The following is a 27,182-nucleotide window of genomic DNA, read 5'->3' as shown; positions in this document are numbered from 1 at the left end:
TAAAGACATAAAACACGACAATATGAACAGAACTCCTGACATATTAGGAGTAATGCGTCTGGTAATCGTAGTGTAAGCCAGAAGATGAAAAGATGATCTAAATAGATTTAATTATGCTTTTACTTTTTTTTTTTTTTTTTTTAAGTTTTTGGTTGGTTCTTGGCTTTAAGGGTATTGCTTGAGAATTAAGCAATTTATTTATTTAATCTCCCTTCACTATACACATTATTTAAGGTAGACTGAAGACAGAGCAATGCTAATAACAAACTGAAGAATTTTGATTTTTCTGAAAAAATTTGATTTTCCTTAGAACATTCTAGACTTTGGACGTGAAGAACTGGGAGAGGCAGATTTCCCAATCAGGCCTCTACTCCCCTGCTTTAGTTAGGAAGGGCATGGTAGCTGAGCTTTGAGCACCTACCAAGCAGAGAGTCCAGGCGCATCCCTCCTCTGAATGATGAAAGCACCATTTGTAGATGTTTTATGTTATGAAAAATTATTTCAGGTGCATTTTAACACCAGCAAGCTTGACAATTTAGCAAAAGCCTACTTTATGTCCCTCATAGAATTTCATAACAAAAGAGTGATTGTATTTACTAGCAATAACTTTATTCAGATCAATTTACCCTGCAAGACCCCGGCACTGATGAGGCCAGTGCTGAGATTAATGAGCCCAGTGGAGGAACTAAAGGATTAGAGAGTCAAAGAATTTGAATAAGGAAGAGCTGGTTAAATCAAAAAGAAAAACAGGAATCCGATCGCACTCAGCACCTTGGGAGAAACTCAGATCCCACCTGAGGCGCAGCAATTCCAAAGGTGCCCAGCAGGCCTCAGACACAACCACCAGGCTTCAGGAATGGTAAGGGCTCCCAAACGAGTGTCCTATGATATGCACATCGGAAGGAGAAGTTGGATTTGTGAATGCTGAAAAGGGGAGGGAAGGGCAACCCATTCTCGTTGACTATAAATTAAATTAAGTTAATCCCAAGAATGAGGGAACATTAGGAAGTGTGGACAGGTGGAAAGGCACAGAAGTACAAAGGAAAGCTGGAAGACACCGGGAGGCCAGCAGTGTGAGGGGAGGCCTGGCCTGTGTCTGAGCTTCGCTGTGGGCCCTTGGGTTGATGGTGGCTGTAGTCACTGAAATAGGCTATACAGAGTGGAGTCCCACAACATTTCTCATAAATGCTCTGCACTGGGAAGAAGAACGATCTTTTGCATCTTATGGGTTGATTCAGAAATAGATTAATTGCCTAAAATCCACGGAGAAGCTTTGAAACTCTGGAGCCCAACGATACAAAGTAAGTCACAAACTGTGAAACTGTAATCCTTCAAGCTCTTCCTCTTCTGAAAACAGACTCGGCGGTGAGTTTGTAAAAACATGCAGACTTGTTCCCCCCCGCCCCCCATGCCTACAGAATCCATGACGGTTTATGAGACTCCCCAGAAAAAATTCAGATTCGTAGAAAAGTCTGGGATTAAGAGCAGGAGAATGGTCCTTTAGTCCACCATGGGAAACATTAGTGACTGAAGCTCTGAGGTCTGGCTAGCCCCAACCTGACCCTGTGGAAGACAAAGAGACTTTTCTTTGTCTTCAGTACTCTTGGTTCCTACTTGATGCACAGGTACCTCTTCATTATATTAAGGTAAAGACTTGGGCCAGTAAGAGCTATCCAAATATTTATGTTTAACACAAAAACCTAGTAAAGCCCCAAAAGGGAAAACTCTATTCCGGAGGCAAGTTAATTAAAGAAAAAAAAAAAAAATCAAATTTGAGCAGCGGCTTTGCACTTGGATGAGCAAGAAATCGTAATGTAATCACCGTGAAGATCCTCTAGATACATCTTTCCATTTGACATTTAAAATGCTTTTTATATTGATGGATGTCATTTTGGAAAAATAAATGACATTTTCTACTATACAGCTAACGAACTCATTAAGAAAAATGAATGTCAGAGGCTCCACCCAACAACAGCTCAAAACAGATACTGAGACTCACTGCCAGACATTCAGTGAAGCATAGGGAATCCACTGGAAAAGAGGGAGGAAGGATAAATGGACCTAGAGGTGACAAAACTCCACAAGAAGACCACCAGAGCCAGTCAACCAGGGCCCAGAAGGGCCTTTGAAGTTTGAAGCACCAACCAAGGACAATGCATGGTCTGGGCCCAGGTCCTCTACTTATAAGTAGCTGATGAGCATCTTAGGCTTCATGTGGGCCCGCTAGTTAGGGGAGTGAGGATATCTCTGACGTGGACTATGTTGCCTGCTTTTTGATCACTTCCCCATGATGGGACTGCCCTACCAAGCCACAGGGGAAGAGGGACTCAGTCCTCATGTGAATAGACGAGCTGGGTGTCTGGGTAGGGTGGGCTCCCCTATTCTGAGGGATAGAGGAGGGAGGGTGCTGGAGGAAGGGTTGGACCGGAAGGAGAAATAGGAGGGGCCTATGACCGAGATGTAAATTGAATTAATTAATAAAAAAAGGAGAGAAAAAAAGAAAATGCATGTTGAAAAGCACGTTCAGTTTTCTTGGTTGTTGTCAGTCTTACCTGGTCTTTGCTTACATCTTCCATCTCTCTTAGAAAGAAAATCGGCATGAGAGCTTTTAGCAGCTTTTGCCAAGTTATATTTGTGAAAGATATTTGTATTTTGGCTACTTAAGGTAATTGCTTTGTGCTTCAAAGAATTCTGAAAGGATGTTCTGTCAACATATGGGTAAACTACTCTATCTCTGATCTCTACCATCTCCCTCTAATCTCTCTATCTCTCTATCTATCTCTCTCTCTCTCTATCTATCTATCTATCTATTCATCTATCACTTATCTATCCATCTATCATCTGTCTACCATAGATGATCAATCAATTAATCAATCTATGTATGTATGTATGTACCTATGCTAAGTTATACTATAAATCTTATAAACATATACTTTGGAGATATTACTATAGCATATTCCATTCTAGTTGGCAGGAACCATTATGTGCAAAGAAAGGAAGAGTGTAAGACATTGGTTCTAAAGGGTGTTTTTAGAAGATAATTTAAAAGCATAAACTTTTGGGGATACCACATTAGTTCTAGTTGAAGCTATTACAAACTCAGATTTCTAAGCACCACTCATCTCCAAGCAGCTGGCAAAAGGTTCTGAACTGCCCTTACTACGTTGGATGCTTGATTAATTTTATGAATTTGATATTGGTTAACTGTCCCTAATTATGGTAATCATTTGCTTTATTTTATAGACTATTTCAGAGAGGTTTCGAGATTTGTTAAGGAAAACGAACTGTATTAAAGAATCAAACACTAATCACATATTAAGTCATCAAAGTACAACTCTATAGGATGTATCAAAGGGATTGTGATGGTGGTGGTGGTGGTGGTGGTGGTGGTGGTGTGTGTGTGTGTGTGTGTGTGTGTGTGTGCATATTTCAAAAGCTGAATGCAAAAACAATGGAAACTTTTTCTTCTGCTACTATGTTTACAATGTAAGCATCTTCACTAAGGAGAAAATGTGAATGTTTCAGGCATCAGCTTATTGCTTACTGCATAGGAAAGAAGGTATTTCTAAACACCTCTCCTCAGCTGTGGTGAAGGCCCCAATGAGGGCCATCTTTCTTGTCAAATCAAATGCTGTAGGTTTGGTTTTAAGATATTGCATCATGAGCACGCTGTGTTCCCCACCACCACAAAGAGCAAGCTCAGGAACGTCTCCATGCTGGACATAATTATTCCAAGTAGCAGCCATCTATCTGTCATCACCCATCCCTCCATCCACTTAGCCTCTCATTTATTTATTCATCCATGCGGTGAATGTCCTTGAGGCAGAGGAAAACAAGGAAGTGATAAGAATTAGTGTAAAGAGGTAGAGTAAAATTGCTTCAATTCAAGGGCAGCTGAAACGGATGACCACACCAAGGAGAAGCCAGTACTAACTGGGAACTATCTCAGTTGATTAAGCTACTTATTACTTCATTGAAACAGATAGATTTGGCATCACAGAAGATATTTCCCCATAGAGAGAAGCAATTCTTTAGCTACGTTAGAGGCTTACTACAGAGACATAACGCTTCCTTCTTTTTAAGTTAAGCTCATTTAATAAAGAGTCATGATGGAGTATGATGACTTTGTGGCTTGCAGCCTCCACAGGAATGGAAATGGTGTGACAGGTTTCCACAAGCCCAGCCTACTGAGGCAACACAAACTGAGGGTATGATGTAATAGCTTATGTGGGAACCTATCTGTTCCTGGGCTTAAATTCCCTCTGAGTCATTCCTCACACTTCCTCTGCTCTGCTCTCCTTTAGGGTGGGGATGTACAGAACTCTGCATATTATATTCAATGGCTTCTGTATAATGGGTTCCGGGTGGGTTTGACCAGTGTGGGGCACTGGTTGGGAAGATGTTCAGTCTCTCCTCTCTGTGTGTCACGTAGCTATTTTGAGAAAAGTCTCTTTCCTCTAGGTTGCAGATGACCCTGGCTAACTGTTCCAGGCACCCAGTTTCCCTCAGGTGGGCTGGCTCTGGACTCTGATACTACTCTCTTTTTCCTACATTTCCCTAGCCTGTGCGTAGCAAGTGTCTCCATATTGTTATCTCTAGGTAGGTCTTCTGTCTCTCTTGGGTTTTGTCCTTCTGTATCTAAAACTCCTATTTCCTATGCTTATGTCTCTTTCTTGTAAATAATTTTTGAACCATTTGAAGTTGCTTATATTTGACTGTTTTGGCTTTGAAAAAATGCCAATCTAATGCTTGAAAAAGGTTTGTTTTCTGATTATGTTCTGACTGTTACAGGTCAACTATGAAAGAGATTTGATACACTAGAAAGGGGATTTCAAATACTGGCTAAGTCATAGGAGTGATGGTGGGTCCAGGGCCCAGAGCTGGGCTGATGAGGAAGCTGAGGAGAAACAGGCAGAACTGCCTGGAAATGCAGGCAGTGTGCTCAGGTAGCCAGAATTTTCCAGGTGGGATAAGATCAGACTATACCCTTAAATAGTCTGATTGAAGTCATTAGAGAAGAGAAAATAGAACATTATGGAAACTTATTTATATCTCAGTGAATACATGAAAAATTAATATATTTCTCACCTAAAATAATGTGTTAGAGATTTATAGTGATGACTTTGCCATCTTCATGAATACTACTTACATTGTCACCTGGATCAGTTTACCTTATTAACCCCTTATTAAACATCAGGATAGACAAGTAACCATTTATAGAGGACAGATTTAGGGATCATGACTCAGTTCCATTTCTCTAAGCCAGATTATATCCTGAAGCTACACAGGAAATGTGTGCTCCTGTAGACACTCAACAAAAATATCTTTCCACATTTTGAACCCAAAATTAAAAGTTAATAAAATCTGCACAATAAGGATGTGATTATATTTGAAGCCCCATGATGCCCAATCTGTTTGCCTTCATGTCAACCCTCATAAACCTGCCTGCAGGGCCTCATAGGCCAGGAGCTATGGGCAGATTGGAAATGACTATTACCATTACAGCAGGACTGTGAAATAAACAACGGGATATCTGTACCTAAAATATGCATAGTTTTGCATCGTGAATTCTTTGCACTGATATATATATATATTGGAATACTTTAAGTACAAGGGAGTAATGTCATGATACAACCTGTCTTTACCAGGTGGAGGCACTATCAATAAATAGCAAGGGCTGAAACATGGCATTACAAGGACATGGCTGTAAAAATGCATAAAATGTCAAATTGGGTATCTTGCCTAGCCTTACAAGAGCAAGTAGAAAACAAGACTTCCCAGAGGGAAATAAACTGGGAAATATAATAGTTTATGTATGAAGGCTACAAACTTAAAAATCAACCTAACAGCCATAGGAAATATGAGACATTTTTCTTGTATAACGAAAGAACAGGTGACATACATTTTATATGTAATGAACAGTGTAGTCAAATTGTTCCATAAATAAGACTGTTAACATACAATTACACCCCAGGAAGGCATTTCAGGATAGATTTTTCCTTGTTTTAGTGGTGAATTAAGGACACAGGTGATCATGGCTATGGAAGCCTCCATTTCCTATTGGGCCAATAATTATGGAGGGTCTGGTGCAGCGCTGCCTTCCAGTTTCTTTTGGTTAGTCCTAAGGTTCTTTTGCCTAGCAAGGAAGTGATGCCACTAGGATGGCTGTATAGGACCAGATTCACCTTGGATGAAATGCAGCCAGGCCCTCATCAAGATCCTCCCCTCTGGCATCCTCCTGTCATTTCCCCGGGGAGATGGTGAGATACTTTGGGCTTTAGCCTGATACTCAAAAGTCTTGTTACTTAAGTGTTTTCTCTCTCATTTCCCTGGGAAGCCACTTGGACTGGATGGCCTCTTTGAGCAGCTCTGGAACCATGAGTACAGCTTATACCAACTTAGTAAGTTAGGGTGGACAGAGGGTCAGAAGTTGGCTTTGTCTAGAGTGCATGGTGAATGCACTTACTTTAATGAATTCTGCCTTTTCTCTGGGTGTATGTTCTTCCATAGTCTATTTTCTGGATGACACATTCTTTGAAATTGGTTCTCTCAGGGAGATGCTCAAGTCCCAGCTAAGTTATAGTTTCCTTCCAGAAACCATTCCCAGCATGGATGTTTCCACCATCTTGGATGTCCTGCTCAGTACTGCTCACTGTTGGCCTATTTCGAGTTTCTCTAGCCACGAGACATTTCTCTCCTGCTGTCTCTCACACCCTCTGTTTCTAACATATGTCTTACCACATAAAGGCCCTTTGGGTTATTCTGCTTTTATTTTTGCTAGTTCACAATCCTTTCTTCTTCCATATACCACCTACTCCCTTAGGCCTTAGGTTTTTTTTTTCCCCCCAGAATATTTTGATCATGAGAAGAATCACGTATAAGTATATCTATTTAAATTTAGCACTCATAAGATGCTTAAAGCAAGAAGAAATGCAAGTGATTTGCCGGTTTCCTTTCTGTTGTGGTCTGTCCTTCAGGTCCAACAGGATCCAACTATCAGGATCATAGCCGGAGCAACTGTGATCACCCACACGAGACCGTTATAAGGTGGGGTCAATTCACATTGTTCCTTCCTAGGAGGGGTGGGAGGAGTCAGTAGACTTTCAGCTGAGATTTTAGCTGCTTCCTGCTGCATTTTCTCCAAGCTCTGTTAGTGGTTCTCAGGCTGTGGGTTCTCACCTCCGTGGGAGTCGAGTGACCCTTTCAACGGGTCACCTAAGACCGTAGGAAAACACAGATATTCTCATTATGAGTCACAACAGTAGCAAAATTACAGTTATGAAGTAGTGATGAAAATAATTTCATGGCTGGGGTCACTGCAACATGAGGAACTGTGTGAAATGGTCGAGCCGTTAGGAAGGTTGAGAACCGCTGCCTTCTATAACCCTGCCCCATCCCGTGTGGCCTCAGCAGTGTCTAGCACGCAGGTGTGGAAATTTAAGTGAAGGGCAGACTTGACCCCACTCATGCATCTGTAGGGAAGTCATCCCTTCATGCCAGCCTGAAGCTTTTCGGTGATGTTTTGCGGTGTGTGGGTGTGGTTGTGCAGTTGTGTGAGTGTCAGGGGTCATCCACACTCCGGTGGGTAACCTCTTACCTATATTCTTGTAAGCCAGCCCAATAAATTCATTGTTTCAAATTCATTGGACTCTGGTGAGATGGTTACTTTGGTTTCTTGTTGGTGCACTGTCTAAGGCAATTAGGTGTTTATTGATGACTCAAGAAAAATTAGTGCAAGATTTTGAGTTACCCCAGCTTTGAAAAATTGAGGAAACTTACAAAAAAATCATATAAAAATGTGGCAAATATACAACCCTGCAAACCTTGAAAGCTTTCACAGAAAGCCCCACCCCCATCAGTGGGAAATGCACCATTGTGCAGAATGATCTATCTGAGAAGCTAAAGAGTTGGATTTTCTTAAACTCCAGTGTGCACAGATTTTGCCTGCTTATTACACATGCACACAAAGGCTAACTCAGTAAGAAGTGAAATGTTGATTAGCTTGCTTATAATAATCTGGTGACTAGGTATACGTATGTTAATTATCATGTTTTGTGATGGGACCTGATAGGCTAGGGTCAGATAGTAAGGGAGGAGGACCACTCTTATCAGTGGACTAGGGGAGAGGTATAGGAGGAAAAGAAAGGGGGAGTGGGACTGGGAGGAGATGAGGGAGGGGGCTACAGCCAGGCTACAAAGTAAATAAATTGCAAATAGTAATAATAATAATAATAATAATAATAATAATAATAATAAAATTAAAAAAGAATCATGTTTTGTAACTTAAATATATGTGTAATTCTTATTAAAACTTGCCCCACTTTCAAACCATGCTTATTCCAAACAAATCATCCTGTAGATATAAATAACGGTATTTGTTTTTCTCTTTATAGATGCTCTCATTTTTTTCCCTCTCATTTGTTCTTATTCTATGAATGAGGTTTGTGAGTTTTGGGACTTGGGCTGATATCTACTAGGCATTTCATTAAAGTCCTGTGGATTGGGACTTGTTTTTAACATTTCAAAGAGGATAAAGCCAATGAATGTACAGCGGATTCTGACCAACCTGGCAATCAGGGGACTTGCCAGCTAGCAACGGGCAGCTGCTTCTTTTCTAGCCCATGTATAACAAGTGAGAAAAGGAAGGCCGATGAAATTTCATTTCCTCTTAGCATTGGCTTGACTCTGTGGTCACTGCGTGTTAAATTCTCTTTAAGATTAGTGAGATCCATTTAAAGACAAAGATCCCATTTTCCTGACATCCACATTTTGAAAGCCAGGTGGGTTCATGACCCATGGCTTTGGGCAGAAGTACATGGCATATCCAGGAGGTCACTCAGTTGCCTCGTGTACATTCTTTCTATAACTGACCACTGACCACTGAGTTGTATTCTGTACTCACTTATAAAAATGAGTTTTTTCTTCTTAAAACTTCAAATATAGAGGAAACCATCTGTGGGATTTTTGTCCGTATCCCCCAACCTGATTGTAATGCTCTTGTTCTTCCCACTCTAGGACATTTTCTCTCATTACATCTTTGATTAAAGTCAACCATATTGTACATGTCTTTATGTGATTCTTTATAACAGACCCCTAGGTAACTTCCATTTCCTATGGCCTCACAGAAGCCTGGCCAGCTTTGGTCTTAAATTTATTTTAAGCACATGTGTGGTATTTCACACCCAGAAAAAAAAATGGTAAAAGAGAAATACTTGGTTTTTCATCTAATCTGTATGATATGTTTTATGCAGATCAAGCTAAGAGACACGGGGCACTAGTCTTTGTAGCTATGCACGTACAATGGCAGTCACATTAGAACTGACAGACGGGGAACAGAGAGCTACCCATGAAGCACTGCTTTTGTGTCTTGGCTTTCCTCTGAAACAACTTTCTATCTAGTCTTCCCCACTGATGAGGATGTATTTCCTGCTTTCTCTTATCAAAGGAGGAATTTTTTCCAATCCAGCGAGTGCTGACTAGCTGTAACTATAAAAGATCATCTATGACCGAGGGTGTTGCATAAGGCAAATCCAGTTTTTCCTTTCATTAGATGAATTGTTGCATTATTACCTGATTTTGTTTGTGTTAGTCCAGGCATTACATTTTTTTTTTTTTTTAGTTGTTGTGATGTACAAGCCAACTTTTGAGTCTTACTGGCTATATTCAGCTCATTCAAGATACAGCATGCTGCTGAATTTCATATACTATTTGATTAGGTCACAGCAGAATAGGCAGATATTTGAGCAAATATTCTAGATGTTTCTGTGAAGATGAGATTAGAATTTAAATCTGTAGGCTTTAAGGAAAAAAGATTCCTTTCCATTTACTTGGTTGAATAATAGAAGGGAGACTGTTCTCTTTAGAGAAAAAGGAAATTCAGCCATGAGAGGGCAGCAAATGGAACTCCTACCTAAAATTCCAGCCTGTCAGAGAATTTATTCATCATGTTCCATTTAGTTTCACCTCCAGGGTGGGAAGAAATTTGTTGTCTTACATTTCATATGGGTGACCAGATGCTTGGACTCACCTTTTTCCATTCACTAGTACTCAAGAGTGTCTTTAGTTTATTTGAGCTCATTTTAAAATAAAATGTGTTTACATCTTTCCTGCCCATGCTTCCACCCTTACCTGTGTTACAGTTTCAGGGCAGGCGCAGGACAAGCTCCTCGGCTCTCTCTTAGTCACCCACCACATGGTGGCCATCTAAGCTTTCCTAAGCCCCTCTGGTACTGTTTTATACTTGCTGAAAATCCAAAGCAAACTCCACGTTCTGCCTTTTAAGGTCATGCTCTATCTGAATTCTTCCTCCCATGACTTTCTGTATTCTTCTTCAGGGCTCTCACACTGTTTTGCATCTTTGCTCTTGAGTCTGGTTCTACCTGGAGGCCCCTCTCTCTTATCAGAAAAGTCATCCCCATTTCCAGATCACTTCTGTGCATCTCCCCCCCCCCCCCCTTTTGTCTCACCCTTTCACTGCCTTTCCTCTCCTCTCACCTAAGACAGGCTCAGCTTTTGTGAAGTCCTTTACATTGTCGTTACGTTTTGTGGATAAAAATCTTACGTTGTTCATTATTTCCTGTATGTCAGCCTCCAATAAAGGCAGTAGGTAGGAAATGCACTGTGTCCGCTGTGAACAGTCTTCCCTTCAACCTTTCCCTGTGCCCGTTGGTTAGGCGAAGACTCTGGCGTTGTTGTAATGACGAGCTCTCCTGTATGACGTTTTAATTAGTGTCCAAATCTGAAACTTGCCAACATTTCAGACATGCAACAGTATAATCTACGCTACAGATGTGACTGCATCTTTGATAGATGGCCTGGCAGTATACCTGACTACTTGGCAATGCAACATTTTCTTACAACATCATTGTCTAATGGCGCTGTGAAGTGCAATCAGTGTCCAAAAAAAAAAAAATAAGTCCTAATTTGCAGAAAGAAGCATTGAGGCAGGCAGGGAAAGGAAGTGGGAGGGAGGAGGGGGAAGGAGAGAGAGAACAAGAGAGAGGGGGAGGGAGGGAGAGAGGAAGGAAAGAGGAGAAAGAGGGAGGGAGAGACGGAAGGAGGGAGGAAAGGAGGGAGGGAGAGAGTTTGAGAGAGAGAGAGAGAGAGAGAGAGAGAGGAGGAAGGGAGGAGAGAGATGCTGCCTTCATAACCTGATTACTCCTGTTTGTATGAACCTTTCCTAGTGACACGGACAAACATTGACTTATTCCAGAGAAGGCACTCGAGTCTAGCTTGTTGATCCAATGAGTTCAAGAAGGGTTATTTGCAGGAGCATGGGCGTGGAAAAAGAAACAGTCCATCTCACCTCTGCAACTGTTAACCACTTCTATATTCTCCCGGAGGAACAAGCCTCTCCCTCTAGCATCCATTAACTGCTTGTGTGTCTTTGAGGAAGGGTGGACCCTGTGAGCCCCTTGCCCTCATCCTTAGGCCCATCTTATACAGGTCTCCTACGTCATAGCTACTGAGAGCTCAAGAAGGCAATGGTCGTGTTGCCACTCAGAAGAGAGGGTACAACACTCCCAGTCTACTTCCAAACTGTCACCACAGAGATTTAATCTTCCAAGTATAAATTTTGGTTCGCTGCGACTGTTCAGGCTATAGCAACAGTGACATACTTCCTACAATATTTATTTCCCACATGCAACGTTGTTCCAGTCTTTCTTCCTTAAGCATTAGGGTAAATTTTTCTTCCTTAAAATTCTTCTCCCCCCCGCCCCCCCCAATTCTTCCCAAATTTTCAGCATGAAGTAGTTGAGTGAACATGTTTTAAGGTAAGAGTTCTGCTGAAATTGTCATAATGGCTTAGTTTCTGCTGTGCATAGATGCATGCATAGAAGAGGTTATGCAGGCACTCCCCTTGTGAGGAGTGACCCCAGGATCATCTCAGCAGGGCTGTTCTAATTGTTCCAGTATCTTCAGACAGGAAAGGAAATGGAAGCTGCAGAGCTTAGCAAGGGAGAATATGAGCACTGGCTTAGTGTGTGGAGAGCATAATGAGGTGGCACATGTCTCCTGCCTCATGTGTGGAGAGCTTGGTAAGGTGGCCATGCATCTTGTCTAGTGTGAGGAGAGATGCTATGTGTTGGCAGGGCCCTAGACTGCAGATGCTAAACTAAAAGTTATAAAGATGATCAACACTCAAAATTGAAATGAAAATGACAAAGACAAGCTCCCCATAACTTTTGAGCACGATGACTAAATCAGGGTATTATTCTTAGAATAGAGGCAGTCCTACAGCTCTATAGATTTACAGTAGTGTTCTAATAGGACTGTAAGGGCTATAAGAAGAAATCTGGTCTCCAGGACTCTTTCTGCTTCTTGAAATTAATGACTTCTCTTCCATCTTTGTCAAGTAAAGGTTAAATCAATCAAAAGTGTTACTCAGAAGGGCTATTTATCAATCTTTCTCTTCATGTAAATGTGAACCAGTACGCTGGCATGGATGTGCATACCTATAATTCCAGCACTCAGGAAGTGCAGTCAAGAGAGCAGAGAGGTGAGCTTGAACCTCACAGTGAGACCCTGTCCTCACAGCCCAAACCCAAACAATGTAAACTTCCGCCAACAACACTGAGCAATAAAAATGACATTATTAAAAACATGGAACCAAAAGGCTGGTTCAATAGGCACATGACTCTGACAAGGCAATGGGAAGGTGCTATATGGATGCAAGGGTAATAGTGGTTTGCCGGAGTTAAGCAGTAGCTGCTGTTATATGTCACTGTTTTCCATTCATGAGCTTAGATACAGGAATACATTCAGCTACCCTGCTTTTCGGAGTCCATTCAAGGCTCAGAATTCCCATGATGGTTTTATGGGGATACAAATACCACTCAAATCAACTCACTTTTCTCTCCTGCCTTCTATGCAAGTCCTAGGTACCAAGATTTCCACCCTGGATGATGTGAGGACTTTTTCAATAGATGGTCTGCATTTGCCCATCCCTGGCTAGTTCCTCACACACAGCCATGAGGTATGTAAATGCAACTGTGATGTGCTAGCCCTTTGCTTAGAACCCTTTGATGACTCTGGACAGGGCTCTGAAGGCTCTGTGTTTCCAGAGCTTCTTCACTGTCCCACAAATTCTTCCTGACTCCTCTGGCTCACCCAGGTATCCTTTCTCATTTAAATAGAACACATGTTTCCTCCCTCCTTCTGCTAGTTAGTTCCTACTGCCTCAAACACTGTCCACTACTCCTGCAGTTTTATCTATGACTTTCTGCTGTTTAACCTGAGTTTAAGCATTGTTTCCCTAGGTTGATAATAAAATATACAATGGATTTTATTATTTGTAAATTGTGTGCCTCTTGGTATCATCATTTTTATTTTCTTTTTGAGACAGTGTCTCACTATGTAATTCAGACTAGCCTGGAACTGGCCATCCTCCTGTGTCAGCCTTCAGTGTGCCAGCATTACAGGCATATACTTCCAAGCCTGCCTCTAGCAAAACTTTTATAATTCCCTTTTTGTGCATATATATATATATATATATATATATATATATATATATATATATATAGTTGTTGTTGAGACTGTTATGTTTTATGAGCATCCCGCTGATTAGTTTCAATGATCCAGGATAACTTTCTGACCTGGTTCCTTTCATTCTCTGATTTGCTTCCACACCCACCTACCAAGTTTCCAGTGAGCCTCTCTACAACTTACAATGGGATTCTTATCTCAAGGTCTGTTGTGAGGGAACTAAACTGTGAGCTATGGGTTGCATCTGCTTTGTTAACTCTTTCATATCAGTGCTTTCCAGTATTTGAATGAAGAAATGAATGAACACAGCATCCCAGATAGCTGCTATTCATTAAGATAAGTCATAAAGATCTCTTTTGTTCTGCTTTTTCCACCTGTGGCCTACAGAGCCTCTGGGATTCACCTGTGATGGACCAGTCTCCTAACCAGAGTAGGGGGAGAAACAGAGTGGCCCACACAAAGGAAGAAGGAGAAAGGATAGCATCCATGAGAGATGAAGCATCCAAGAATTCCTGCAAGCTGTTTGATGTGTAGAATCATCTGAATGTGAGTGTGAATGGTTATCATGAAGGACAGTCAGCGTGGAGGGATGAGAATGGCCTAAGAAAGTGGCCTGTAACAGCCCTTGTCCTTGAGGAAGCAGCAGAATTTTATCCTTGAAATGTGGTCTCTGTTCAGCAAAAAGGTTGGAAGGAGATTAAACAGACACAACTCTGGAGGAAAAATGGGCCACAACTTGGAAAATAAATTAGGAGTGGTCATAAGCAGAATCTCAGAGAATCCAGGATTGGAATTGTGGGGCAGCAAGGGATGGCCAAGGTAGTTTGACCAGTGGAAGTCTTTTGCAGAGGCCGTGGTTAACTAGTTGAGTCAGAGTCATTGGCCTACTTCGGGTGGCTTCCTTCTTCCCTTTCAGCCACCCACAGAGAAGACAAACCTACCCACAGAAACTTCTTACATAAATGGGGAGAGATGTCCAGGGAAACCTAGGTCACTGACTTTCACGATGAGGGTACAAGTGCTGGGAGAGCAGGGTCAGAGAGGGTCAGCAGAGGGCAGAGAGTTGGAATAAGAATTTTCACGGGAAATGCCAAATTTGAGACAGGCCATTACGTTTTGCACTGATCTCTCCAAGGATACTATTATTTCACCCACATCTAGGTCAAATCTGAAAGTTTCCTGTGGGAGTTAGAACTTCAATTTCCTTCTCATCTTCCGGGCACTGTAGAGATTGTATCTGGGGCTGGAGTGTAATTTGCACACCTGTGCTCAATGGCCGCCCTTTCCTTCATCAGATGGCACTTCTCTCACAGACCTCTATGAATAAGGTTTGCTTATTTATTTATGTGTTGGATCATGCCTGTGGCCCTGTGCATGCTAAGTGTTCATGCTACCACTGAGTTTCAGCACCAGCTCCATACAGTTTGCTATAGTCTACTCATTTGAGAAAACCGTGCTCTCTGATGCAGAAAAGCAAAAATTATTGGCCTCCATGGCCTAAGAAGTTCAGCTGAGTCTTCTTATGGATTCCTCCCCGCCCCCCAAAAAAATATCCCTCTTATCCTTTCATTTTAAAGAAGAGCAAGTTAAACAACATCCTGTCTAGCTCTCCTCATGGAGAATTAGGATATGTGAATATTTTTTGACCGGGAGAGGGGCTTTTGCAAGCTTCATTCATTTCATGCTTTCCATTCATATTAATCAGCACTGGTGTTAAATCACAGGAGATGGAGCTCATTAACATTCTCCAACACTCCTGAGGTAAAGCATTAACCAGGAAGGAGTGTTGTTCAGTATTCGAGAAGGCCTGTGCACCTGCTGGCAGATGGACACAGAGAAGGACTGTGCTCCAGGGGGTGACTGAGCATAATGGTGACAGGTCCAATGAGGACAGGGATGACAAAGAGTCATAAAGCCACAGTCATGGACCAGACAGTGCTTTGCATAGGAGTCTATTTAAAAGGAACAAGAGCACGTCCTTTCACTCTAGGAACTCAGCCTGAGACAGATCCCAGACACACAGGGCAGTCATTTCAACACTGGATGGTAAATGTCAGAAGGACATAGATGTGACTTTTTGTTGAGGAGCCAGAGAAGAGATGATTTCTATATATGCCTTTCAGGGAACAGCCGCAGAGAGAGGAAGGGTGAGTTAACTGAAACTTATAGTACGGACTCCAGGTCATCTCGAAGAATGGGATGTCATGGGCAGAAAGGGGCAAAAGCACAACAGTGGATGGCACGGTCATGGTAAGACCAGAACTGGAGACAGAATCGCTGTTTCTCAACCAGCAATTTTGCTTTGAGCAGCTTGGTAGACATGATTGTTTTATGCAGAATGGGAGTCTTGGTTCTGTTCACAGCATTCTCATTTTTATGTTTTTTTTTTTCTTTTTCTGTGTTATTTCCATGAATAAGCAGGCTGGGCATTGCTCTCCCCTCCTCCCAGTTTAAGTTCCTAGTTAGGATTTTCATTTGTCCTTAAGTGTTATAATTCCTATTCCCAGCTTGTCTGGTGATGAATGCAAGTAGATCTGTCCTTAATTGGCAGCATAGGATATTTGCACACTTGGCTCAAATCTAACTTTTCTTGCTGAATCTTAATCAAAAGCTTAGTTATGAGATATAATTTTCACTTACAGATCATTGACTGAAAGTCAGGCGGTACACTCCTCTAATTCTTCTGAAATCAGTCATTAAATTAAGAAGATTGTCGGAACCTTTCCCTCCAAACTGTCATAATGAAGTAGGCTCGGGCATTCATTTCAGACACCCTGCCCAGGCCACGAGGAGAACACCTGAGGCTGGTTTTACATGCTGGGGAGGTTGATGAAAACAGGACATGGTTCATCAGGTCCAGACTGTCTCCTTGATGAGGACTCACAGGAGAAGACAGTTTCCATGCTGTAAGCGTGCAGAGCTAAACTACGTGATGGATTATGTTTTTCCTCTGGTACAGCTTGCTCAGAAGCTTGGTGCCAAATCCACAAACCACCTCAAACAAATTTATAGAACTGTATGATGTCCATTCTTTCCCCTTTGTTTGAGATAGAGCCTCATACATCCAGACTGGCCTAAGGTCCCTCTGTAGCTCCCAGTTATATTATGGGCTGGATATCAAACCTAGGGCTTTGTGTATGCTAGACAAGCACTCTAGCAGCTGAGCAGCATTTTAGACAAACATGATTTTCATTTTAATATGATTTTTGTCTGCAAAGACATCCGACTTCTTTAAAATGTTACTGAGATGAAGCTCAATATAAAATCGACACCAAATCAAGCATTTAAACACGAATACTTAGTGGTGTGTAACACACCCACAGTGTACACTTAGTTTCAATACGTTACCACCTCAACAGCTTTTGCTTTTGACTCTTTAAAATAAGACCTTATTGTATTCAACATGCTTTTCAGTCACAAGGTCTTTTTTTTAAAAAATGAAGCAGAATTTTAAACAAACACACAAAAGAATATAAAGCAAGCCCACATATAAGAGATCAAAAAGGAGTAGTCACAGAACAGAAGAATAAATGCAAGGAGCTTCAAGACAGGTGTGGTCTAGGAGAGCCACATGCCAAAAATGTCAAACAAAAATAAAGATGGAAACAAATCAGCTCATGAGTTAGAAAGTCATCCATGACCCTTGGAGTTGTGTTTGGTTTTGTAACATGTGGTTTTGGGTAAAACCTGTGATGCCTAGCTAATTTCCCAATAGAGACTCAGAAGCCTTGAGTATTTACAAAAATTTGTGCAGAATAGTGAAATAAAAAAAAATGCTTATAATTTTAGGGCATACATGTTTAAAAGATAATTTTTGAAAAATATTTATTTTAGAATCAACGAAGCACAAGTTAGCTATTTAAAAAGATAAACACAATTGACACATACTAACCAAAATAAAGAGAGAAGACATAGATAAATAAAATTAGAGATGAGAAAAGAATATTAATATAGATACTAATGGATTTCATAAAATCCTTAACTCTTACTCTGAAAACATATATTACATGTAACTGGAAAATCTAAAGAAAATAGATAAATTTCTAGAAACATATAACCTAAGTTAAACATGTCTGTAAGAACCAGTGATATTGCAGCAGTAATAATCTTCCACTGGAGGAATGTTTCAGTGGTTAAGAGCAAGTGCGGCTCCTATAGAGGACACACGTTCAATCCCCAGGACCCATGCTGGGTGGTTCACAAATACTGTAACTCTAGCTCCAGAAGGATCCAACTCTTTAAGCACAGGCACATGCACACACACACACACACACACACACACACACACACACACACACACTCATCTTAAAACAAACACAATTTTAAAAATATGCCTGAGAGATGGCTCAGTGATTAAGAGTTCTTGCTCCCATACAGCCAAAGCAACCCAAAGCAAAAATAGTACTGTTACCATCCCTGATTTCAAATTATAATAAAGAGCCAAGGTAATAAAAACAGCTTATTTTGGCACAGACACATTAATCAATGGAATAGACTAGAGGATCCAGGCACAAGGCCATACAGTTATAGTCCACCTGATAATTGACAAAGTTGCCAAAATAAGCATTAATGAAAAGAGAGAATCTTCAACAAATGGTTCTAGAAAAACTGAATATCTACAGTTAGAGGAATGAAATACCCATTTCTTGCCCTACATAAAATCCAACTCCAAATGAATCAACATAAGACACAAAACTCTGGATCAGTTATAGGAGAAAGTACGAAACACAGTTCTAGGGATAGACACAGGCAAGGACTTTCTGAATGGGACTCTGATTGTTCAAACCACCAACAACAAAAAGACCAATAACCAGCAAACGGGATCTCATAAAATTAAAAAAGCTTTTGAACAACAAAGGTAACTGTCAATCAAGCAAAGAGACAGCCTACAGAATGGAACAAAAAATTTTCCAGCTGTTTATGTGACAGACGGTTAGTATCTACAATGTGCCAAGAACTCAAGAACTAAATACCAAGAAAACAATAGAATATGGGCCAAGCCAAAATACATGGATTATTAAATAGACATTTCACTGCAGGCAAAAGATACCACTCTGATGGGGAGAGAGGCTTCAGAGGCATCCAAGAAAACATACAGACTTTTGCTATTTGCTATTTCTGTCCACTATTACTAGAAGATAAGACCCAACTGCTGAAGACATTCTTTGTTTTGATATGTGACAGAGAGCAATCAACCTCAACTAACCAGAAAACCCTCTCCCTGTGACTAGTTTACATAGCTCCAAGAGTTGCTATGCAGACTGTCAAGGGAGGAAAAACACTAGCGGTCTCCTCCATGGCGTGCCATAACACTGACCTTTCCCTGGAACAATATGTCTACTGTTACAAAAGTGGCATGGTGACCATGTGGGTAATGAAACCCTTTCTGATCGGAGATGAGGCCTGTTCCCTGGGAAGGATTTCACGCCCGGAACTATACCTAGATCAGCGTCTCATGACTGGGAAGACTCCACGCCCCAGTGAACCTGTTGTTTTGCTAGATGGCCATGAGGTGAAATTGCCTTCTAAATCTTTATGTTTAAACTCATAGTGTGTGTTGCTCTCAGTGTTAGCCAGAGAAGCTTCTTTTTGAGTGGGCAGTGGTTAGTGCAGGGATTCATAACTGGTCAACGTGCTGAGAATGAGTGGCTCTTGTGTGCTCAGCCCTGAATGGGACATCTGTATCAGCCCCACCTCCAAGGCTCAGAAAGAAAGGAAGAGAAAGACAGTGGAGAGGAGTGCTGGGAAATCCTGGCTTGTGGACATGACTTGACCCTTGAGATAATGGACTCACTGTAGCTAGGGTTACCTATACAAGACCTGCACAGGATTAAGCCAGCAGAGTCAGTCAACATTTTAGCAGTTAGCGCTAATTGTAATCAGTACATTACATAAAAAAATGTGGAGGACATGAAGGTAGAGGAAGATATGTTGAAAAATGTTCATGGGAGTAGAAGGCACTTGGCATCTATGTGATTAAGATAACGTGCGCGTGTGTGGTATGAAATCGTAGGATGATGAATAAATATGTTTCAAGAACTATTATTTTTCCCGTGTGCATGCTGTGTTTGTGTAAGCGCAGGTCTGTGTGCACCAGAGTGTGGAGGTCAGGAGACAAAGTCTGGGAGTTAATCCGAGGCCATTCCTTCCACCCTGCTGAGGCAGGGCTTCTTTCCTTCCTACCTCTCCGCACATTCCCCACTAGATGGCTTGTGAGCCTCAGTGTGATTCTCTTGGCTCTACCTTGACTCTGACACAGGAGTGCTGGGATTACACATGTGAGCTGCTGTATCCAGCCTTTGGTGGGTTTTTAGAGATTGAAATCAGTTTGGCAAGCTAGTGCAACCAGTGTGTGTGTGTGTTTTTCTGAGCTCCTGATCAAACTGAAGATCACCCCTCTTTTCTTTAAGGATAAGTCTACTCAAGGCAGACACACACGGCGCAACCTGGAGAAAACTTGAATGACGGTCCTCATCCTGACCTCGTGTGGACCATTTCCTGTCTCCAGCTTTGCTTTTCTCACTGTTGAAGCACAGAGGCTTAACTGGATTAGCTCTGGAATTCTTTTCAGCTTTAGTGTTCTATGGTGTATTCTCGTATGGGCACAGTTAAGCAATCTGAAAGCGCAATAATGCATTTGTCGTAGATACATCATAATTTTTATTTGTCTACCCGAAATGACAATTTTACAAGAGTTCCTGATCTAATAGTGGAAGAAGAGAATCCAGGGACAGCACTAGCCATTTCACTAAAGGGTATGTTTTGTTATATACAACCGTCTCTCAGATGATTTTAAGGCCAAAGCTGTGGCTGATGTCCACTGTGGTTGATTGTAAAAGGCCCAACATTCCTCAATATTTCTTCTATTGACAGTTAAGGCCTATGTTTTTTGTTTTTTTTTTTGTTTGTTTGTTTTTTGTTTTTTTACTGCTTGATTCCCCTTAGCTGTGTAGACATCAGAAGGAGAAAAATGATGCTGTTCCTGGCCCCATAAGTGGTTGAATGCTGCCTTGTCAACATGGCTACACAACAGTGAGGAAGGCCAAGCATCCTCACAGAGAGACACCCAGGCAGGAGAATGAGGCCTCTGGCCAACAGCTCTGCCTAAGCACTGATTTTTCCAGCAATGTGCACAAGTCACACTTAAAATGGATCTTCAATACTGGATGAACTCTGCCAGCTGCAACACGTAGAGCAGAGCTGTCCTCACCAACCACTGCCCCAATGTCAGGTTTACAGAAAATAAGTGGCTATTTTCAGCCATTAACTTTAGTTCTATAACAGATAACTGCTACGAAACGAACACTTCCTGGCCAGTCATCATATAAACTAAGTTTAATTTGTACAGCAAGCTCTGCTATCATGACATTTATGTATTCCAGGAAATCATGCTCTATGATTACTTACCTAGCTGTTGCATACAATTTATGAGGAAAATAGAACCAAGGAAATATTTCATAAGGAGTAACAACTGAAACAGCAACAAAAACCTGAGAAAACCCAGCCATAGCACAGCTCCGGAGGCATTCACTTTTAGAACTGCACTGTTAGCTAATCAACCTCGGGTCCCCCAGACTCATGTTTCCTAAGAGATATTTCCAGCAGACAATCTATAGAGTGGAAAGAGGGACTGTCACATGTGGGAGGCCAGCCTCTCTACAGATTGCTGGCTGAGGCTATATCGTAAGAACTTGTCTCTAATAAAACAAAAATGGTAAAAATTAAAAATAAATATAAAGGAAGGAAAAAGTGTCAATCAAGAGGACTTGAGTGTTTAGTGATTTCCTTATGTGCAATTCATACTAAAAAGCTCTCATGAGCAGATGAGGTAGCTCTTGTCTGAAATCCTAGCCTTCAGGAAACAGAGGCAGAAAGATTGGGCCAGTCTGAGTTACATAGGGAAATTTTGTCTCAAAAAAACAAAAACAAAAACAAAAAACCAAACTTAACAAAAAACCAAAACATAAGAAAACACTTAAAAGACAGCCTGTTAGTGACATGCAGGAATGATATTCCAAAGTAAAAGTTGGTTCAACCCTTTGTAACCATACCCCTGATGCATGGATTTGGGCCTCATGACCTCCACTTTCCTAATGGACCTAGTTTCCAACCCTAGAAGAGATTCCTTAGCTCAGCTTTGGCTTCAGTGTCTCTTACCACACCCAGGAAAGGCTGGCAGGATTCCCCAAGGGATGGGTGAGGGATTGAGTTGAGGGGAGGAATGTTGGGTTGGAGGGGATCATGTTTCCCAACCTATTATACGGTGGATTCTCTTTTGTTGGTGATTCTGATAAGACAACTCTTTCCAGCACAGAGAAGACCTCAAGTCAGGGGCTCGAGGAAGAACATCGATGGGTCCTCAGAGAACGTCAGCATCAAACATTGACTGTATGGGAAGAAACCTACCTGGCAGGGCAGGTCCATCTCTGTCCACTGTCTCAAACCAAGGTTCACTGAAAGGAAGTTCTGGACTTGGAGTAGTATCCTGAAGAGTGAATTTAGAAAGACAGAGGTTGAGAACGAATGTTCCGCTGTGCACTCGAAGGGTTATATTTATGTTCTTAATCCTGTTCGTTAAATTTAGGGAAAGAAATTTGCTGTTAGCATGACTTTTCTATGGGGGAGGAGCCAGAAACTATGTCCTGAAAGGACAACGCGGCCTGACCTGACAATTGATTTATTGCCTGATCTCTTGTTTCTTGGCTGACTGGTCTTGCTGGAAAGGACTAACTAATGACTGAAATACTTTGAATTGTGTCAGTCATGTTTTCATTTATATATTTTTTTCATTTCAAGAGGACATGGAGGTTATTCAGAATTTCTATTTATGTACACACCAGTGAAAACTTGGAACACTGAAATTGTTAAATACAAAAAATCACTACTGCATTGATTCCTTTTAGTCTCTAAGACATTAATTTTAATTTACCACCTTCCATAAATAAAAAATTTAAGTAAGCTCTTAAGAATTAAAAATAAATTTATAAGGGTATTTCTGAAAATCAAAGTTAAGTATTTTATTTTGCTTTACTTATTAATCTTAGTTAATAAAAATGTGTTTTACCTGGATGGATAAAGCACTAGCCTGTTTCATCAGCAGGAAAAGGCACTGGCCACCAAGCCTGGTGGTCTGAGTGCAGTTCCTGGAACCCACATAGTGGAAAGAAAGAAACAACTGCAAATCGTGCCCTGACCTCCACATGTATGAGGTGCCGTGCCTATGTTTTCTCTTGCTCTCATAAATGGATGAATGTATAAAATTAAATTTAAAATGTGTTTTATTGCAGAAGCTTTCAGAGGCCCTCTGTGGCAGGTTTCAAGGTTGTTTCCTGTTTTCTTCTGGCTTTCAAGGAGAGCAACAGAACAAGATAATTTGAACACAGGGAACTTCCCAGAGACTCATACTCCAACCAAGGACTATTTGTGGAGATGACCTGGAACCCCTGCACAGGTGTAGCCCATGGCAGTTCAGTGTCCAAGTGGTTTACATAGTAATGGGAAGAGGGACTGCCTCTGACATAATCTGATTGGCCTGCTCGTTGATCACTTCCCCCTGAGGGGGGAGCAGCCTTACCAGGCCACAGTAGAGGACAATGCAGCCACTTTTGATGAGAACTGATAGACTAAGATCAGAAAGAAGAGGAGAACCTCCCCTATCAGTGGACTTGGGGAGTGACATGCATGCAGAAAGGGGAGGGAGGGTGGGATCGGGAGGGGAGGAGGGAGGGGCTTATGGGGGGATACAAAATGAATAAAGTGTAATTAATAAAAAATTAAAAAAAATGTGTTTTATTAAACACAGAGCACAACCTGACTCAAAATGGAGCAGATATTTAACTAAATCCAAGGAAACTGAATTTTCGAATATTTGAAATGCAATTTGAATTAATTTTTGCTAACACAGTTATTAAAAGTAGGTTCCTAATTACAGACCTAAAAACATAAAATACTTATATTTAACTTTACAAAGAGTATTTTTTTTCTGCTCAGTCTATAGAACTTACTGTTTTGTTTGGAGGATTTTAAATAGAAGGAAAAGAAACTTACCTCAATGACATCAGCAAGGGGAATGGGCAGTCCTGATTGGGTGACAGGTTTGGAGACTGACAATGTCCCAGCAACTTCTGGAGTGAAAAAAAAAAATCACAAGGCTAAGATACTTCTTATTTTGGAATAGTTAAGGTTCCAAAATGTGGTTACAATGAATTCTTAAAGACTAGTACTACAAATTATTGAGAAATTGGAATTACAGACTAATGGTCATTAATCTAAGTGATACACAGAAGGACAAATACAGGGTTGCATCTTGCATGCTTATGTGATGGGAATTGCTAAGAACAGGGTGGAATGGTTGGAGAGATTGTTAATGGGTACAGCCATCAGTGTAAATAGATTGAAGTAATAAGTACTAGAATTATATTGCTCAGTTGGGTGATTATAGTTAATGATACTGTATTGTCTGTTTCACAATTGCTAGAAGATGAGTTTTGAATGCTCTCAACAAAAATGATAAAGAATAAAGTGATAAATATAATAATTATATTGCTTTGATCATTATGTGATATGCGCATGTATCCAATAATAACATTATATCCCATGAATGTGCATAATTATTATGTGTCAATTAAATAATAAGAACAATTACAAAAGAATAGCAGTTTAGGGATTTTTTTATGGTGCCCAGTCTTAGTCTACAGCTATGGTTCAAGAAATGAGGTTGGTTGACTAGGCCAGTGGAGATAGAAATATGGCTTAGCTAGCAATGGAAGAAATGGTTGGTATCAAGACTGTAATATAGGAGTACCCATAGGAGGCCAAATCCATCCTACATGCTGGTTCTCAGAACACCCCAGAAAGCTCAACAAAGACACAAACCCAGAGTAACAGATGATCTCAGAGATGAGTCTGAAGTTGTTCCCTTTTTGCTTTAGAGGCTCTATAACCTCCTTCCAAATTTCCAGAAATAATTATTTGCTGATCTAAATCAGGTAACCGAACTGCCAGAGAACGACAGTTTTCTTGCCATCTCATGTTGAAATGGCATTTCCATTGTCTATCTATTATACTATCTGCTGTGCCTGCAGGTTCCAGGCTCCTGGTTCCCCTCACAGCATCTTCTAAAGGTCCCCAGCACATCAGATTATCTTGTTTACTTGTTTGGATCCCATTGAAGGTTGACTTATACAGATTGTATCAGTGGTTCATAATTCTCCTCTCTGGGGTGGGTTTTATTTGTAGGCAATCCGTTGGATTCTCTTAGACTTATTTTTGCCTATCACCAAAGGCTGATCAAATGAAATGCACGAGGGTGTGAGGAGAGTACCACGTATGATGTGCCTGCTGCAGTAATGATGACTTTACAGGGCCCAAGATAAAATGACAACCTATCATATAATCATACTTTAAAGCCTCTCTGTAAGAATAGGGTAGGCTCAGAACTCCAGCATCCCCAACTGACCATCACTGAACTGAACTGTCCCCACATTCAAGGAACGGTCTCCATCTAGTGCTTGTATGATGAGTTTTTTGAGGTCCATAGCTGTGAGGTAGGTTTCTGGTTGCTTGTCTTCTATGGTTCCAGGAGGATGCATTCTTTCACTTTCAATTTTGTTGGAATCGAAAGACAGGCGATCACTATCAGGGCTTTTTGCTTCTGCACGGTCTCTCTTAAAGATGGCCATAAGTTGTATTTCTGTGGAGCTTGAGCTGTGGAGAACAGAGGACATGTTCTATCCAAAGCCAAAGACTAGAGAGCTTCAGTGTTACTATAAGTTTCAGGATGCTTTATCCTCTATTCTGATAAGCTCTTATGGAATATCCAACTTAGTACATTTCATTATTTTCCAGAAATTTAGCATACGGAAAAATATTGTCAAATGATGTTTTTAAAAGTAGAATGTCAGTCTGGGGATTAAGTCTAGTTTGAAGAGGGACTGTGAACTCATCCATACATATTTATATTTAAAATTTTTAATTATTCATTGTTAATTGATCAATGTTTTTGGTAGTCTTAAAAGTCATCCAGTGCCAATCAGGTAGAGAGCTGAACTGGCCCTACAAGACACCTCCTTTAAGGTCTTTGAACAAGCATGCAGGGTGTAGAAGTGGTTCAACAGGCTATGTTTGTCATAACCAAGTAGAACTTCAGTTCGTTAAGGCCTTTTTTCTTCCATTCTTTTCAACAAAGTAATTTTTTTTTAAATTAAAAAATTTTAAATGAAATAGAACAAGGAAATAAAATAGCAAAATATGTGAGAAAAAGGGAAAGAAAGCAGTACATGATTAACTGTATCCACAATATATTTATTAATGCAATCTCTTTCAGCATGCAAACCCTAAACAAGACTCTTTACAGCTCTGTCCTTGAGAATCAAGTGTTACCATTTGTTTCATGCCATAAATCTACACAGAGGGAAGCAGAAACGTTTTTAAAGGCCCCGGGAACTGATAATGTGTATTCTTGGCAGTTCTTCAGACCATATAATCAGTCAGAGACTACAGTTCATTATTTCAGCACTCAGTTGCAGGAGCGAAAGCCAGATTCTCATTACTGAGCTCTTCCAGGTATAGTGGGTCCTTTCCCACCTCAACCTGACCTTGGAGCTGAGGAACAAATTAATTTCTCTCCTTCATTCCAGACTTCATTTGGTTGCCCTCATGAGTTTGCAGCCAAACTACCACTGCAAACTTACAAGAAAGAGTTAAATCATGCTGCTTACATAGTACATCTATAGTCTCACTTTTAAAAAAGTTTTTGCTAATAAGAGCTTCAGTGTTTTATAGAAAGCTTTTCAGGTGGTCATGCTAATGTTTCCCGGTTAATATCACATGGCGATTTGAATAGAATTAAAAAAATCATTAAATGATAATTAATCCATTTAAATAAACTACTAAAAATCATTGGTTTATTCAAGACATTACATGTGAAAATTATTTAAAAACCCAGATTATATATTAGCAGAGGGAAGCATACTATATATTTCAAACCATAAATATAATAAAAATTACCCATCTTCTTCTTTCTTTGGTCTTCATTTCACCACATACCATGAAAACATGCAAAGGAGAAAGAATTTTGGTGAGATTTATTGAATCTGTCAGTGGATAATTTTATATACAAAAACGTTTTTGCGTTGTCCCACATGTTTGTCCAGAGAGTGTTTGGAGAAACATCCAAATTGCCGTCAGAAATTTGGAAAGCACCTCTAAGAATCATGAGACTCAGGATGCAGACAGCATAACACACAGTTTCTGACCAGGGTTTGCGCCTTAGTTCAAAGATGTCTGCGCATTTATGGTCTTCTTTCTATACTTGCTTTCCTCAAAGAGGCTGAAAATATATGTTATTCATCTTATATTTGGGTAGCAATTGCCGTGATGATTTTAAAAGTATTTTGTAAACAGATTCTTTCCCTCGTGAATATCATTAAGGGGTTTATTCATCCATAGAGGTAATGTCTCTAAGACTGACCCCTAGAACCAGTGTTTTGCCAATTTCTCTTTGAATTACTTTAATCAGTTGAGGGATTGGTTCCATTCATGATGAAATCTTGCAAGAAAAACAACACTTTTTTACATAGTGGGTGGTATGTACCCAGTTTACGTGTGTTGTAGTTTGTAACCCATGAAACCAAGAAGAACGACCATGCTTCCTGGGCCAAAACCTTATTCTTGTCAATTAAAAATTGTTTTGTTGA

The 27,182-nt window shown here is 40.6% G+C and overlaps 1 protein-coding gene across 1 annotated transcript in view; it reads right to left on the bottom strand.

The window, feature by feature from the left end:
• The window catches only part of Impg1 (interphotoreceptor matrix proteoglycan 1), a 112,653-nt gene that overhangs the window by 51,193 nt on the left and 34,278 nt on the right, over positions 1-27,182 (bottom strand). The window contains exons 8-11 of the mRNA XM_055602500.1: positions 26,494-26,514; positions 24,944-25,191; positions 23,533-23,609; positions 21,892-21,970 (exon numbers count right to left, since the gene is read on the bottom strand). Coding sequence (XP_055458475.1) covers positions 21,892-21,970; positions 23,533-23,609; positions 24,944-25,191; positions 26,494-26,514 — 425 coding nt within the window. The remainder of the gene's footprint in view (positions 1-21,891; positions 21,971-23,532; positions 23,610-24,943; positions 25,192-26,493; positions 26,515-27,182) is intronic.

The sequence above is a fragment of the Psammomys obesus genome, unplaced genomic scaffold, assembly GCF_907164565.1.
Source record: "Psammomys obesus unplaced genomic scaffold, mPsaObe1.curated_primary_1811, whole genome shotgun sequence".
NCBI classification, from domain to species: Eukaryota; Metazoa; Chordata; class Mammalia; order Rodentia; family Muridae; genus Psammomys; species Psammomys obesus.
This window is presented reverse-complemented; position numbering and strand designations above follow the sequence as displayed.